The 16,790-nt window shown below is 47.3% G+C and overlaps 1 protein-coding gene and 1 long non-coding RNA gene across 5 annotated transcripts in view; one reads left to right on the top strand and one right to left on the bottom strand.

Moving 5' to 3' along the window:
• Positions 1–16,790, top strand: part of LOC147002622 (uncharacterized) — a 33,208-nt gene that overhangs the window by 11,414 nt on the left and 5,004 nt on the right. For all 3 annotated transcript variants that reach the window (XR_015048399.1, XR_015048398.1, XR_015048400.1), the window contains one exon: positions 15,235–15,334. This is a non-coding gene — a long non-coding RNA (uncharacterized LOC147002622). The remainder of the gene's footprint in view (positions 1–15,234; positions 15,335–16,790) is intronic.
• Fyn (FYN proto-oncogene, Src family tyrosine kinase) overlaps positions 13,452–16,790 on the bottom strand; it is a 192,210-nt gene continuing 188,871 nt past the window's right edge. For both annotated transcript variants that reach the window (XM_021173874.3, XM_021173875.3), the window contains exon 14: positions 13,452–13,929. In XM_021173874.3, the coding sequence (XP_021029533.1) occupies positions 13,721–13,929 (209 nt within the window). In that variant the 3' untranslated portion in view covers positions 13,452–13,720. The remainder of the gene's footprint in view (positions 13,930–16,790) is intronic.

Here is a 16,790-nt window from a genome sequence, read left to right as displayed (position 1 = left end):
CTCTTTGCCTCCACAAACATAAGGCACATAAATACTACACAGACAGACATGCAGGCAAATGTCCCCTGTAGACTCACGCATTTGGATGCTTGGTCACCAGGTGGTAGCACTGTCTGATGAGGCTTACAGATGTGGCTCTATAGGAGGACCTCACAGTGTGGGGGTGGGAGTGAGGGGGAGGGCTTTGAGAATTAAAAGACACAGTTTGCTCTCTCTGTGTCCTGCTGCCCTGTCTGCCACCTAGTGTCTTGACCTCCCCTCCCCCCATGACAGACCTTATGCCTCTAGAGCCATAAGCCAGAATAAATTCTTCACTCTGTAGGTTGCCTTGGTCCTGGCACTCAGTTTCTCATGGCAATAGAAAAGTACTAATACAACCACACACATAAAATAAAAAATTAAAAAATCAAGATGACAGCTGTCTATGGACCATCTTGGTGGCAGGGACTCACAGAAGCCAAATCAGTTGACATCTCCATGTTGGATTTCACAGCCTTTAGACCAGTGAGAGACAAACATTCTGCTTGTCCTGGTTTATAAGTCACCCAGTCTATGGTGTTGTGTTGTAGCAGCCAGGACAGACTGAGCTCGGGAGGTCTCAGGAAAGCCCAGGCCAGTTTTCATAAGGATTCTCATAGGGGATGCCAAGGCAGGCCTGGGGTCTGTGGTTTTAGGTAAGCTTGGTTGCCCTCTCTTCAGTAAAGCTTGAGAAGAGTCCAGGGTCAGTGCAAGAAAATGTACTTTATTTTAGCCTTTGGAAGCCTCTTAGAGAGGGCTCAGAACAAGTTCTTGATGTATCTATCACCTATGACCCTAAGCGTAGTCCACAGGGGGAGAGAGAGGAATGGGAGCCAGGTGGGGGATGAGGAGTGGGGTAGACACTGGGACATTTGGGCATTGAGCCATCACTAGGTTGCGGGTGTCTGGAGCTGGCTGAGCCCCGGGGCCCAGGGTCCCAGACTAACTGCCAGACCCACATCTGCAGGCAAGATTGCCATGGGAAATTCCTACATGCTGGCACAATGCAGTAACATCCCAGCACTGTCTGCCTTGAGGGAGCTGCTAGCTATTTCTTGACCTGGAGCCATAGAATCTTGCAGTTGAATAGATGCGTATCCACAGGTAACACACATACACACAACCCTCTCCTGATGAGCCTGAAGCCAGGGGTGTCTCTTGGTTCAGCTAAGGGTGAGGCCTCACAGGCTCCCTATCCACATGAAAGCCTCTCCGATCAGGTGCACAGATGGCTTTGCCCGCTTTAGTGCTTTAATTGGAGACCACAGCAATCCTAACCAGTAAGGGGTGACAGCATTTTTGCCAGGCGAACAGTTCCAGAAAGTCTGATGCTAAGCACCAAATCCAGTGTCATGACTCCAATCAATTCAGGAAACAACAACAACAACAACAACAACTCCACAATTTATTTGCATCTCTGAGTCTCAGAACTTCTGGCCAAAAATGTGTCCTTTGATTTTTCATTCCTTTAATGTAAAGCATTCTCAAAAAGAATTTCCATTTTAAAAGAAGAAGGCAAATAAGGACCTGATGCTGGCAAAAAACTCTGCATTGAAGGAAATGAGATGGCAGTCGAAGACTCCCGTCCTTGAACTGAGGTCAGTGTAGTATCTGAGGGTCTAAAGTGTGTCAAGATCCCATCCGTGGCTAACTTGGAGGCCAAGAGAAAAACTCTAGGACCCAGACTAACATCCATAGCCGGGGTAATGTGGTGCCGTCAGGCGACCTGCAGCCAGGTTCAGTTGCTTTTAGAAGGCAGCCATTGCTTGGTGTTAGGGCCTGAAGGATGGAGAAGCCTTTAAGGACAGAGTACATCCTGTCTGGAGGTGTGCGCCATTTTCTGGAGCCAGGAGACTGGGTAGGATGGTAGGGCAGAGAGAGTGGGGCCAGCCGGTGTGAGTGGAGTCCCCTTGAATTAGCTCACAGGAGATGACTCAGCTGATTCCAAAGCAAGAGCGTTCAGGTAGCATGGCTGACCTCCCCACGTGGGACTGTGGGCAGTAGGTGTCCCAGGATTGTTCCCTCTGGTGGCCCATGGTGGTCTTCAGTCACTGATTCTTTCTGCAGTTTTTTGTACCATACTCCGCCATGGGACCTCTGCCTCCAACTCCATCATCAACCGTCTATCCAGTCTCTTAGTTCTTGGTTCCAGCTTAAGGGAGATAATACGATGGCCAGTGGCTAACTGCTTGCTTCTCTGCAGCCAGACTTGACCCCTTCTATAGCGACTCTTTCTGCACAGCTGTGCGTCATGTGGTAACATGGCCGGGCCTACTTGTTACTGGGTTGAAAAGTGGAAGCTGGGTGAGGCAGGTTCTCAATACACAGGTCACCTTCCGGTTAGAAAGAGGATGATGTCATGAAACATGTAGCTCTAGATTATTCTTGACAAAAGATGAGGCTAGAAATGAAGGCAGGTTGCTAACGTGTATCGAACTTCTGCCCCAGCCAAGCCCTTTTCTAGGAGCTGTTGGCTGATGTCTTTTTAAAAAATGAGCCTCCTTGTACCTTGTTCTCTCCTCTCATCATCCTTGTAACTTCTCTTGCTGATCTCCCACCCCACCCCTATCCCATCCCCACCCCACTCCTACCCCCACTCTTACCCCACCCCACCTCATCCCCATGCCACCCCTGCCCTGCCCCAGCTCATTCCCACCTCACTCCTATCTCACCTCACCCAGTCCCCATCCCACCCCACTCCCACCCTGCCCTGTCCTGACCTCACCCCCACCCATCCTCACCCCACCCCCATTCCCACCCCACCTCACCCCCACCCCCATGCCATCCTCACCCCACCCCCACACACTATCCATTTCTTCTTTCATATCCTACACATAGGACTTTTTTTTCCCCTCAAAAGTCCCCTTTACTAACTGAGAACCCTGAAGCTAAGCAAGAGGCTCAGAGGTCAAATAGCTTGCCCAGAGTCACACAGCTAGCTGGTGACAGAACTGTGCTTTGAATCCCAGTGCTGTATTGATTTGAAACCCTCCCTTGCCATGTAGCAAGACATGAGAGGGCACAGCCCAGCACATGGGGCTGCAGGCACCTCACCAGTCACCAGTCCATGAGTCCTTTCTGTTCCTCCTTTGGCTCTTGCATCTCTGCTAACAGCATCGCCATGTGCTCAATCAACTGGGCCCAGATCTCTCTAAGTTGGTTTCCTTGTCAGTAATAACTGACAAGTAAGTTATTACTTATTACCCCCATGACGAGTAAGGGAGGCAGAGGCAGGCAGATCTCTGAGTTCACAGCCTGGCTGGTCTACAGAGTGAGTTCCAGAATAGTCTTTGTCTTGTTTACACAGAAACAAAACAAAGCAGCAGAAAAGGACTAATAGTGATGACAGATGGAAGTCCCCATGACAGCGGGGATGTTCAGGAAGTGCTTAGCCTGAACGCGGTGGCACTTGACCCACAGTGCCTACAGAATCCACAGAGAGACAATTGTAAGTATTTTCAGAGTTTTGGGTCAACCAGTCACCCAACATTGTCAAGTGTTGAGTGAAGCCAGCTCTGGTCAGGACAGAATCAAATGGGAATGGCTGTGTTTCTAGAAAACTTTACACACAAAAGAAAGCAACCCAACAGGCCCCAGGTGTGTGTGTGTGTGTTTTGTGTGTGTCCTTTTCTGGTCCTCACTCCTTGTCTCCCATTAGCTAATGGACTTTTTTCTCAGCCATGAGAAACTTGGGTTGGCACTGTTGGGTTTAGGGACTTAGGTGCATATTTTACACGTCAAAGCAGACCTGGCCTGCAGGTTCTCCCAGCATCTCTCAGTCCCTACCTGGCCTACCCTGCCCCCAACCCTGAACTTTCCAGCCCAGAGGCTGGGCTGCCCTTCCCCAGAGGCTCCTCCCTATATGATCCAGACATTTTTGGACACTCTCTTGCTCTTCTTCTCTCTCTCACCTCTCTCTGTGCGAGCCTTTTCTCTCTTTCTCCTGCCCCCCTCCCCACCCAATAAACCTGCCTATATATAATCTAATCTGGCTTGAACTGGTTCATTTCAACAGGCAGAGAAATAACCCATTGGGTACAAGTATAGATAAATACTAAAAGAAAGACTAGCGGGCTGAGAGTGCTTGCTAAGTGTATGCGAGGCTTCGGTTCCACCCTCAGCATGGAAAGAAAACAAGAGTGCCCAGTGAGAGAAAACAAGCAAGCCAGCAAGGACAGAGAGATAGGAGACGGAACAGTGGGGCTCACCTGGGGATGCTGACTCAGGTCAGCCTAGGATGCATGCCCCACCCTATGGCTTCTAAGTGAAGAGAGTTGTAATGTAACAATTTATGGACTTACTGGAAGGGCTGGAAGAGGTTCACCAAGGGAACCACTCAGACAGCGGAACTGTGGTCTCCTGCATGAACCAGGAGGGTGAGATACAGAAAACCAATGTTGGAGCTGCTGCTACAGAGCTGTGGCTACAGAGCTGTGGCTACATGTTCTTGCTTCTTAGGGCATAAAACAAGCACAAACTTCAGGGGCCTGGCATATACCTCCCTTTGGCCTTCCAAACTTTCCTCAACTACATCTGACACGGGTATAGTCTAATTCACGGTTGTGGTGCAAACAGTATGGCAGTCTGGGAGATTCGGTTTTCATTTTCCTAGACACAGCACTAGGGGAGGCATACGAGGGAGCTGTGATAGCCTACACATTCTGGTGATGAGCTGCTATAAAATAACCCCAAACCTCATAGCTAGAGTCCTCAGCCATTTCTTTTGTTTAGAAACTTGGTTTGGGCGGGGCTTGGTGGGAGCAGCTTGTCTCTGCTTTTGCTGTGAGTCAGCTGGGATGTCTCAACACTGTTGAGCCCCACCGTGTGAGCCAGCCCACGGGCCACCTGGGAGCTCAGGTCCTCACCCACGGTCCCAGCTGGGTTCTCGCTCAGCAGCTAGGAGCTATTGTGAAAGATGCCCAGTCTGCTCCACGCAGTCCCAGCTGTGGCCCCGAGGAGCAGAGGAGCAGAGGCCAGTCGTAGCCAGAAGCCCCTCTGAACTGCAGAGTTCTGCACAAAATGCACCCATGTGCATCTGTTTCTGCCATGGGGTTTTGGGGTTGATTTGTGTTGTAGATTACCAGAAAGTGGAGGTGATGCTGGAGTGATTACTGAGGAGGCAGAGGGGTGTGGTGCACCCCCTGCCCCGCCCTGGTTAAGCATGGTCTCTACCCTGGCACCCTCATGGTCAAGTGTGCCCACTCCTTAACTTGGATGCTTTTGTGTGCCCTACACTAGAGTCCACGCTCTGGCTGAGTTCTAGAAAGAAGTCTGTCATTGTTACAGGCTGCTACCTGGGGACCGCCTCTCCACAATTGCTGATCACGGTTGAAAGGCTTAGATTTTACAATTGCTACGAACAGGCAAGGCTGACTTCATGGGGCCATGATTTTATGCAGGGTTTCAGGACAGCTCCGGTGATTTCACACTGCAGGATTGACACCCCAGTTTGTGCCGTTTTTTTGTACTGCAGGATTTGAAAGGGTGGCATTCACATTTGAATCATTATCCTTTTGCATATTTATTGTAGCAATTTCCTGGCAGATGGCAGCAAAGCTTGTTGAGGTAGGGTCGCCTTTTCTATTTGCATAAAGCTGATTGATAGCAAGTCGCTGGAGACTCAGGTATAAAGTCTGATAAATCATAGGTGGGGGGGGGCAGGGCTGGGGGCTGGGGGCGAGGCAGGGAGGAGAACTGGGGTCAGGGAAGGACCACTGCCTACCTAAAATGGGCTCCCAGGAGAGAAGTGTTGAGATTTGAGGGCTACAAAGTTCAACTTTGAGACCAGTAAGGTTCCAGAGGAGACTGGGCAAATCTCCTACAGGATGCCTGCTCAGGATGCAGTCCAGCAGCCACAGGTTTGCCTTGAAGGGTAGAGACCTAAGGGACACACGCCCCAGATGCTAGCAGTTGGGAGGCAGGCTGAGGCAGGCAGGTCTTGAGTTTGAGGTCAGCCTGGGATGTATAGTGAGAATACATCTTAAAAAAAGAAAGAAAAAAAGTCTGCTTTTAATAAATTAACAGGGATCCTATGAAGGGAGGTGTGCCTAAGCAAACAAAGGAGGAAGCAAGAATGGTCTGACTGTAATGGGAAGAGGTGGAAAGGCGTGGGGGCTGGGACAGGAAGGAACGGAAGCAAGGAAAGCTGGCGGACACGGCTGTGTTCTGCCAAAGGGCAGAGGATGCTATAGCTACAAATGCTACACTGCTTTGGAAAAATCTGTGTTAGTCGTGAGCAAATATCATAATTCAGAGCACCAGTGCAGCTTCTGGCTGTCACAGTAGATTACAGGGCCCCTTTTATTGCAAAGGAACTGTAGATGGTGAGACCTTTATGGTTGGAACAAGGCTCTCCATTTTGCATTTGCTTTGGAAACCAGACTCTCAGGCAAGCATAGCGTTTTGTTTCATCTATGTAACTTCCAAGGTCCCCTTTGGCTGCACGCATGCTGCTTTTGTTCTTGCCTTTGCCGTTTTAAGTACAGCTCTGCTCCATTCCAATCCTCCCCCTACTACTCAAAACCCAGGGACCGTCTGAGTCAGCGCAGACGTACAGATAGAAGGGAGCATCACTTTCCTGCCCTCCAACATGGTGAGGTCATGGTTTAGCGATAGCAGAGACAATGATTAATGCCTTCCATTTTCACTTAGAGACCTTCAGGAATGTACAAACAAATATTTTCTGATATTCGCAGGTTGAGAGGAAGGAGGTGAAATGGCTCATGAAGGCCTTCGATGGTTTATCTTCCTCTTCCTCCTCTTCCTCCTCCTCCTCCTCCTTGTCCTCCTCCTCATCTCATAATGATGCTCTGCTGGGAGCTTCCTGGAGCTGCCCATGTTTTTAAAAAATCAAAAAGTCTATCAAATTAAAAAAAGAGTCAATGCATTTTATGTAAAGGATTTGGGCAAATTAGTATTCATTTTTCCCAGTCGTCCCTCCGTTACTGTGTGCATGACGTAATATGGCTAATTTACCAGGAACCATTGTTACTCAGCTCTGATTTTCTATGCAAGTGCTGCCTCGTGCTAACCATTTCCTCACGCACTCTCTGGGAACTGACAGCCCTTCAGCTTCATTTAGGACCGCTGGGGCTCTAGTACTCCATCTCCTGAGGCCTGGCCTCTGCCTAGTATCCGCCAATGCTCACTCACCCCCTGGGGCGGGGGGAGTCTGGAAAATGAAACAAACTGATCCATACACTTGGATTTGGTTTGTGACAAGCTTATGTGAATCTGTTTGTAAACACATGAAAAAAAAAAAGAAAGAAAGAAAGAAAGAAATCTCTTGTTTCCCTATAGTATTTCATGTGTGCTTTTCATTAAAAACACTATTTGAATAATATTCATTTCATTCTCTCTTGCTTCCAATTAGCTACCCATTGATTATTACAGAGCAAGCACTAGATAATTAACTAAAGGAAAAATACCCAGAAAAAAACAACCAGGGCACTTTGTGACTCTTAGCAGTAACTTTTATGAATTTACAAATTGTATGACAGAGCAAATGAAGCAGCCGGCAAGTGAAGAACGGACAAACAGGAGAGCTCTGTCAAATGCCCCAGGGAGAGCGACCGAGTTAGTACAAGTTCTTTGCCAGCAATTCTTGGATTCTTGGATTCTATATTCCTAGTCATACTCCAGCAGGGACCCTGGGAATCAACACCCTGTCTGGACCCTTATCCTTGGGACTGGAGAGATGACTCACTGGGTAAAAAAGTGTTTGCTTTGCCTTTGTGAGGAACTGAATTTGGGTCTCTAGTGCCCATGTAAATTTGGAGGCAGAGGCATACGTCTGTAATCCCAACATTCTTTGCACAAGGCAGGAGGCAGAGACAGGCGCACAGTGACACCGCATCTCTGACAAGCTGGCAGGTAAGGAAGGTTCCATATGCACTCGCTACACCTCCCCCACCCACACATCGAAGCACCTTACCCCTGTCCTTGAATGCAGCCATTTACCACGCCTCCATCTAGAAGGACAGATGTGTGTGGGGAGGTGATGCATGTAGCTTTGTTTTTTCTTTGTTCAGATCCATTTACTGACCAGCTTTTGTGTTCAAAGCATGAGAATCAGGTGTCACCTTGAAAGCAAGAAGTTCTGTCCCTATTATGTGACACCTAACCCACTCCACGGTGTGCTGCCTGCCCTGCAGACCCCATGCTGCACAGGTGCCTCCCTTGCACTCAGCCCTGGGCTTCCCATCTACAGACAGCTCTGGGTCTCTGTCTTCACTGGGGTGTGAATATTAACATACACCTTTGAGTTTCTGGTACATGTGGTCTAGCTCGTAGTGAACGTTCATCAGAAGCTTAAAGCAAGGAATAACTAGTTCTCATGTGTACCTCTGCATTTATATATGTCTGCCTTCCTCCCACTCCTCCAGAGAGTGATGACCAGGGCGCCTCTCTTCCCAGCTCAGTCTTCTCCTTTATTTAAGGTTTCCATCCCTCCTGCTCTGATTTGCAACAGACTGGCCAGGAAAGCTGATCTGATCTCTACTTCCAGAGGCTCCAGTTGGTTTATCCTTTCTTTTCTGTCATAAAGCTCTCCCTTGACTTCCCTCCCACTCAACCATGAGGCTGTTCTTGTTTGAGTGGGGAAGTCAGGAAAGCCCCATGCGTAGGGGGCAACGATACCTCTTTCATGTTTAGTCTTCACGCTACAGTAAGTTCCCACTTCATACAGAGCTTCTCACGTAGTACCTGGGTCATGAGAGCTGCTATAGGGGTATTGCAAGCCACAGGCCATGGACACTGAACATCTGGAGGGCATGGAGATGCATTTTTTTTTTTTCAAGACAGGGTTTCTCTGTATAGCCCTGGTTGTCCTGGAACTCACTCTGTAGACCAGGCTGGCCTCGAACTCAGAAATCCGCCTGCCTCTGCCTCCCAAGTGCTGGGATTAAAGGCGTGTACCACCACGCCCAGTCAAGATACATTTTTATATGAACACAAAGATGGTTATCTTAGGAACTGGAATACCCAGTTGTCATAAAATTATCAAATTCAAATGGCATCTCACTTGCATGCATTGTGAACTATACCTCACTTGGTCTTTTACTCTGGGCAGTTAATTCAGTGCAGTCACCTTCCATGGTCCAAGAAGTCTGACTTTCTACCTAGGGTGTTGTGCCGAGACCTGGGGGAAGGAGTGGGGTCACTGGTTGTGCCTGGTTCAGGCTGGAGAGAAAGCTTTCACAGTTATCTTGAAGACTGATGACTGCGAGTTGTAGCAGGCCAGGCTAGTGCTGAGGCAGCCATGCCGCAGCTCCCCCACACCCAGCAGGCTCTGAGGCAAAGTGTCACTCCACTGGGTGGTAGGCACCATCCATCTAACCATCCACTCATGCATCGGCCCCACATCTGCCAGAAGCTCATCTCTGTTCAAGGTGAGGGAGAGGAGAATCATTAATGCTGGGCAGTTTCTGGTCTCCAGGCGTGCTCAGTCTGCCACAGAAAACCCACTGAAAGAAGAGAAGTGTTACTGAACACACGGGTGGTTTGAAGCACACAGTGACATGAGTTCTGAGGACTCCAGAGAGGAAGTCTGCTTGTTCTGGCTGTTGGGCGAGCCATCTTTTTGTCTAGGACTGCATTCTTACAGGGTGGTTCCTACAAAAATCACAAACCACTTTATATTTCAATGTCTAGAGTTTGAGAGGGGTGGGGTGAGAGAGAGAGAGAGAGAGAGAGAGAGAGAGAGAGAGAGAGAGAGAGAGAGTCAGACAGAGACAAAGACATGCCAAGCAAGTGGCTTACCACTTAGCTATATTCTCCCACTTTTATTTTAAAATAAAGATATATAAAGAGGTCCCCATGTCCTTCCCATAGGATTCTGTATATTTTATACATCGGGAAAAATGAGGAATAGTTTGGATGTTTGTCATAAAACTTCATGGAATATTGAGATAAACAACAGTTGTGAAGGTTCATTTGATATTTAAAAGATAAGAAAGGCATTTTTATTACATTCTGTAGAGTTGGAATCTACATTTGAGAATTTAAAAAAATTATTAAACTTAGATAATGATGCCACAGGCTGTTTTTCCCCTTCCTTCAGGATCAAAGCTAATCTCCTTCCTTCCCTCCGTCTCATCTCCCCTCCAGAAAGTATATTTCTGACATTAGCCTAACGGAAGGTCAGTGTAACACACAGTGGCAAGAAAGTCAACAAAAGGCACCTGAATGTATTAAAATATCTTCCAGAACAAAGTGACCAAATACCATTTTACTCAAATACACCATTAGGAAACGCCCACCCTGTGTGCTGCCTTGTTCTGCGTCCGGGCCAACAATAGACATGCCATCTTTTCTGCAGCAAAGCTATGGTGCTTTGCTCCTGGGTGTACTGCTGAGAATCTTACCTTCCCAGGAAAGAACCTTCCCAATTAATACGGCAGGCGCTGTTATAGCCCCGTGAGAAATCATAGATAAAGATTTCATAGCTCTGGTGGTACTAGAGAATCCTCTGCTGCCAAGACTTAGCCACAGGATTCCTGTCGGTCTCCGGGTGAGTAAACACAGCCAGGTGCCTGGAGATTTTGAGTCACATGGCAGGTTTCGAGGGACCATGGTTACCCTTGGCTTTCCCCATGGAAACACTTGGTCACTGGGGCAGGGCCCTTAAAGTCCATTGAATCGCTGCTGACATGTGGCACCCTACATCTGCTGGGGTCCTATCAGGTCCCTCAACGCAGCAGCCTGAGTGTGCGGTGCAAGGACAGTGGAGTGAACCAATGTTTACTCTTGTGCTATGAAAATGGCCTTCTCCAGTGAGCTTCCTATGTGAGCTTTTAAGAGAATAGCTTATTGAAAAGGTATCCAAGGGCAAACTAGGTAACCCCAGTTGGCTCTCAGAGAGTAAGTACTTAGTCCTCATTCTGGGTTACCAAAGGAAAGCAACAGGGGTTGGAGAGATGGCTCAGTGGTCAAGAACACTAGCTGCTCTTCCAGAGGATCCAGGTTCAGTTCCCCTTATGACAGCTCACAACGGTCTGTAACTCCAGTTCCAGGGGATCCGACGCCCTTACACCAATACACATAAAAATGTTATTATTATCATTATTTTTTTAAAAAGAGAAACAACAAAGAGGTTTTCTCCCCATTTTCACCTGCTTCACAGTAAGTGCTATTTGTCCTTTGTCCTGAGAGAACTTCCTGGTGAGCAAGTTCAGTTTCCCGATCCCAGTGTCTATCACTTACGAAGCAGACACTTCCAGATGGGAATTGAGCCTCCCTAGAAAGCACACTGGACTCTTGGAAAATCCTGTACACTTCTTTGGTTTCTTCCTGACTGTAGTTCTTCTATTCTAGAGTGCTCCAGGACTCTGACCTCGTAAGCGTGCCCTCTCAGTGACGCATGTCCTTAGTTTTCTTTTATATACAAGAACCCACAGAGAACTCACTTGATGAAATTTAAAAAGCTGTATGAAATTAAAAGTGCATTTTTTTTCCCCTCAAAGACTTTCAATGAGTCAAAACAAAAACCCTCCAGGGAATATTTGCAAATTGTCTAATGCAAAGTGAGGATTGAAAATAAAATTATCTTAACAAAAATCTAAAACCTGCTAATGACTAAACCTATGTGATAAAAACTGCACCTCGTAAGTTTTCGAAACCCTATCAATGGTATTCATATCCAAAATAGTAACAATTTTGATTTAAAAAATGTTTCATCTTCCTCTCCAAAACGCTATAGTCTTTTCTAAAGGTAATTATTTTAGCAACAATGAAAGCTTTTCCTCCTTATGTGGCTCCATATGACACGGTGGACATAAGGAGGCAGGGCTGCCAGAGGCTGGGAGAGCATCTTGTCCGTACCTCATCTCCAGACACACTGGCCTGCAGGGGAGGTTCCGAGTTCTGCAGGGAACCATGGTAGATCCAGGCCTGGATGGCTATCCAGTCCCCCTTCCGCCCTCTCCCCCATACCACATGGTCACATGATTAGCAACTTCATTTTAGAAGTAGGATACTTGGGAATGTATTTATGACTTGAGACCAAGAAAGACTACCGTCTCCTGTACAAATAGGACACAGTGAATTCCAGCCAGAGACGGTGAGGGATACACTATGGCGCTCAAGTATGCCCAGTTTTGCTTTAGCCACTCTGAGTTAGCCAGATAACTGCTTTGCCTTTTGGTGGGGAGGGTCTCCAGATGTTCTGCATGTTTCTGTCGTTTGGAAATCACTGCACAGTGGCCCGATTCACCAGGTGCTTCCTCATCATCTGGGACGGGCCAGGTATGTCACAGAACGCCTAGGGTACCTTCTGTGGTGTACACAAATAAACAAAAAAAATTTTTTCAAATGTAAAATGCTCTCTTTTTAATTACTAAATTAGGAAAGTTAAACAATTTAAAAATGTAAACTCACAAATAAATCATTAACAAAAAAAAGGAATTAAGACTTCAGAATTGCTAGTCAGTATTAAAAAACTCAATAGAAATAGGAATTGATTTGTTGTTAAACATACGTAATTCGAGGTTGGTACAAACAGCAACTGAAAATGTAATACTTTTTTTTTTCTTTTGTGCACCCCCATGAAATGTAAAGTAGTGCATAGTTATTCACTGGAGTACTCCTGACGCGGAGAGCCATTCATTAGCAGTACAGGACAGTAAAACACTTATTTTACAATGGGACGTGTACAACCCCCCACCCTTGCCCTCCCATAATTTTTAGTTGCATGAGAAAGTTTAGTAGGTTGCCATGACTACAGTGCTATGGGTTTAGACCATTTAAATGTGGTTACAAGATTTATTAAATAAAAGGAAAACACGTGAACCCTTCAGCATTCATATTTATACAGGAAGTTTGTGTGGTCTCCATCTTGCAGCTCTTGTGGTAGAACTGGCTGGCTGCTTTTTGCTTAAACATGCTCACTCCTAAGTTTCAAGAACGAATCACAGTTCGCTGGCACTAAAACTCGTGACTAGGCCGCCCCGGACCTGAAAAAAGTCACATGAACAATCTACAGGTATGATTAGGAACCAAAAAAGTGCAGTCCAAATGGAGAGGACGTCATGCTTTCGTAGAAGTCAAAAACTGAGGCCACCGGCTTGCAGGCTGACACCAGGGCTTCGCTGGCAGGGTTCTGCAGTAATCCTCACTCCGGTCCTGTAGCTATGTGGCCTACGCTGGCCAGTCTCCATGGTAGCACCCACATGGTGTATGTACAGGAACATATGTTAACATATATATCATATGTATAAAAAGGGGAAAAAAAACCCAAACACCTGTCCTGATCATTTTTTGTTAAAACATGAAAAAAAATTTTATTGTTTTAGACAAAGAGGCCACTTTTGGAAAATAATACTTTTTTTTTTTTAGTTGAATCAGGTGAAGACAGAGTTAAAATCACATAGGATTTGCTTTTTCTTTTTTAAAAAAGGAAAGCACTGGGATTGTTGGCACAGGAGCAGCTATTTACACTGAACAGAGGTTTGGCCTTTGACATAACATCGATACAATGCATTTCCAAGTCTGAGAAATAACACGCTTCTGTCTCAGATGGTTCACAGAGGAGGTTCGGACTGGGGGACAAGTGTCATTAATGAGGGCCGTGGAAGTTCAGCTTCAGAGTCACATGCAATCTGATCCTGGACGGTTCTCGCTGCTCTGGGGCAGCTGGCTACAGAATTGGAAGCTAATGGGGAGGGGTAGGGAGGCCTCCGGGACGAGGCGTCTGAAGCGCAGGCTCTCACAGGTTTTCACCGGGCTGATACTGGGGCTCTGTGGCCGTAAAGTAGTCCTCCAGGAAGCCCTGCAAGTACTCGAAGGTGGGGCGCTCTTCCGGATCCTTTTTCCAGCAGTGGATCATGAGCTCGTGCAGGGAGATCGGGCAGTCCTGTGGGCAGGGCATCCTATAGCCTCTCTCCACCTGCTCCAGCACCTCCCGGTTGTTCATGCCTGCGAAGACAGGGGCCAGTGAGAATGGGCACATGGTTAAGGTTAAAGCATAAGGAGGCCGTCCTCCCTCAGGAGGGGAACCATGCCTGTAATCGGCTATCACAGCACGAAGGAGTGGAACAAAGGAATGGAGAACTCATAGATGCAAAAGCCCAGACAGTGACTCTCAAAAGCACTGCACGTGAAAGAAGCCAGACACAAAAGGCAGCACACTGTACGATTTCACCTAGATGAGACCCTAGAAAGGCCAAAGACTGCATGATAGAAACCAGATCAGAGGATGCTGCGCACGGATGGGGGTTGGGGTTGGGGTGGGGGCCACGGGTGAAAGGTCAGAGGGAGCCGAGAGGTGACAGAAGCTATGGTTGAATGCCCATGTTTTTCCTGTGAAAGGCCAACAGCAAATATTTTGTCTGTGTGGGCTACATGCAAACTCTGTCTTATTTCTGTCACTGAAACAGTTTAAAACAATGCCAGGTTGGGAGCCATGCTCTGCCATGAGAAATAACTCAGGCTGCAGTCCATGACCCCAGTGTAGTTAGTCCGTGTGAACAATCAAATTTCACTAGTCAAAACTCATGGGAGTATACTTTTAAATTAACCTTTGTTATGTGTAAATTATACTCAGTAGGAAAGGTAAAACACAGGACTAGGGGAAGGTGGTTTAATGTTGCTAGAATGTTGCTTAAAGTTGCAAAGTACCCAAGTTCAATTCTCAGCATGCATACATACTAGGCAGCCTGTCATTCCAGTTCCAGAGCAACTGACACCTCTGGACTCAGGAGATACTGGTACATACGTGCATATATCCTTACACAATTAACCAGAAACACAATTAAAAAGAAATCTTCGGGAGATGGAAAGATGACTCAGTCTTCCAAAGGACCCAGGTTCAAATCCCAGCACCCATATGGCATTTAGTTCAACTGTCTGTAATTCCAGTTCTAGAGGATCTGACACCCCCCTCCCCCCAGAGACATACATGGAGGCAGAACACCAATGTAAATTTAAAGAAATTAAAAAGGAAATTTTTGTATGACTACAGCACACAAATGCCCTGTAGAATAAAAGCAACAGGTCTTCTACGTGCAGAGCTACAGTGAATGTCAGTTTTCCTCATGCTTGGGCATGGTGTCTGAGATTTGCCTTCATGCCAGCAGGGCTTGGCACCATCTGGCCTGGTGACCCTCACAGTGCTCTGAGGTTTGGGAACTGTGACAGGGAGGCAGGGTGTCTCTGGGGCCTTTGCTTATGGATGACAGCACCCGGCCATCTATCATCTGAGACCTCCCTGCCCCTCTGCAGGAGCTGCCTAATGCTGACATTCTCAGGCTGCACAGCAGAAGGCATCATGGGAAGCTGAACCAGGTCTCACTCAGTGTGCTCCCTTCTCAGCTGCTTCCAGGTACTCTCTCCCTTGCCTGCCCTCCCTCCCTCCCTTCTTTCTTCCCTCCCTTTCCTCCCTTCCTTCTCTCTCTCTCTCCTATCCCCTCCCTCCCTCTGCTAAGACCTTGTGAGCCTGACATCTAAAATCTTCCCTAACTCCTGACAGTCAGTTTACAGCAGCAAGAATCTGCTGTAATTTACAGCATGAGACTCAGGGTTGTCACTAGTAAGGAATCCACATAATATTCAACACAGCCTTCTTTAATTCTGGGGGAGGTGACCATTGGGTCAGAACCTGTCACTTAGCCAGAGGTCACATTCCTGTTTCCCTCTGGAGGGAGCATCCAGGCTTCTGGGTTGCTCTCATCTTTGAAGCTGGACCTATCCTACCTAGGTCTTCCTGGATGACAACTATTTTAGTCATTTGTTTGTCTAAGTCCTTGTAGGATGCTTTTTTTATTCTCTGGACTTATAATTTCTGGTGGTGACAAAATTTAGCATTCCTTTGACTGTGTTAAAGTAGACCTTTAATATGACCAAGTAATTTCACTCTAGCCAGGCAATCCCCTTGCCTTGGGAGAATGCTGAGTCCAGTGTGGGAGTACCTTTTCCTGTTGGGTCTTCCCTGCAGCCAATGAGCTCAATTCCTCCTCCAGATACTGAGGAGCCAGGATCTAGGATGGAGAGCTGAAGGCAAGGGAAGGTACACGGATTGCAGCTCTCTTCTGAGGTACTCCAGACAGAAAGGGAAGGGACGGAGGCCAGCAGGAACAGTTCCTGTCCTCAGGAACAGTTCCAAACCCCAGTAAGCTCAGGAAATGTCACTTGGCAGAATAACAGACCTGAACCTGTGGAGGTTTGGTCTTCTTGTCTATTGTAATGCTGTGTGTGTGTGTGTGTGTGTGTGTGTGTGTGTGTGTGTGTGTAGGGGAGGCAAGACCTGGACATAGGTGGGGCTCAGGTTTCCTGGGCCTGGGGTGGGGGACAAGGGGGAACGAGGAAGAGGAGAAGGTGGAGTAGGAAGGAGAAGTGCCATGGGTTAGGAGGCCTGAAACTGTGGCCCTGAGGGTTGGCCAATTGGAATTAAGTGCAGCGCAAATGAAACAGTAAGTAATAACTCAGGGTTATCGATAGGAAAGTAGGTTCTAATAGCATAGACGGTAGGTATCTGCCCAGCTCTAGTGCTGATTGAGGCTTACTCTAAATAGAGAGGTTGTGTGTATCTTTTACCTGGTAACTAAATAGTCAAAAGTGGCTAGACACACTGGACTGGGATTAGAAATGTCTACCATCATGAAGCAGCCATAAACCCTCTGTGTGGTGAAGCCCTGATGGCACTTCCTTCCTATGTTCCATCCCAGACTCTCCTTCTGTGTTATGTAACACATCAGCGCACCGACTTTAAAACAAGGTCTGATTCCAATGTGTATTTGCTCCCATAGGAGGTTAGCTGAGACTCTGGGGCCCAAAGACAG

This window comes from Mus caroli, unplaced genomic scaffold (genome assembly GCF_978045245.1).
Source record: "Mus caroli unplaced genomic scaffold, Mus_caroli_1 scaffold_9, whole genome shotgun sequence".
NCBI lineage: Eukaryota > Metazoa > Chordata > Mammalia > Rodentia > Muridae > Mus > Mus caroli.
The sequence above is the reverse complement of the archived record's forward strand: the minus strand, read 5'-3'. Positions and strand labels throughout refer to the sequence as shown.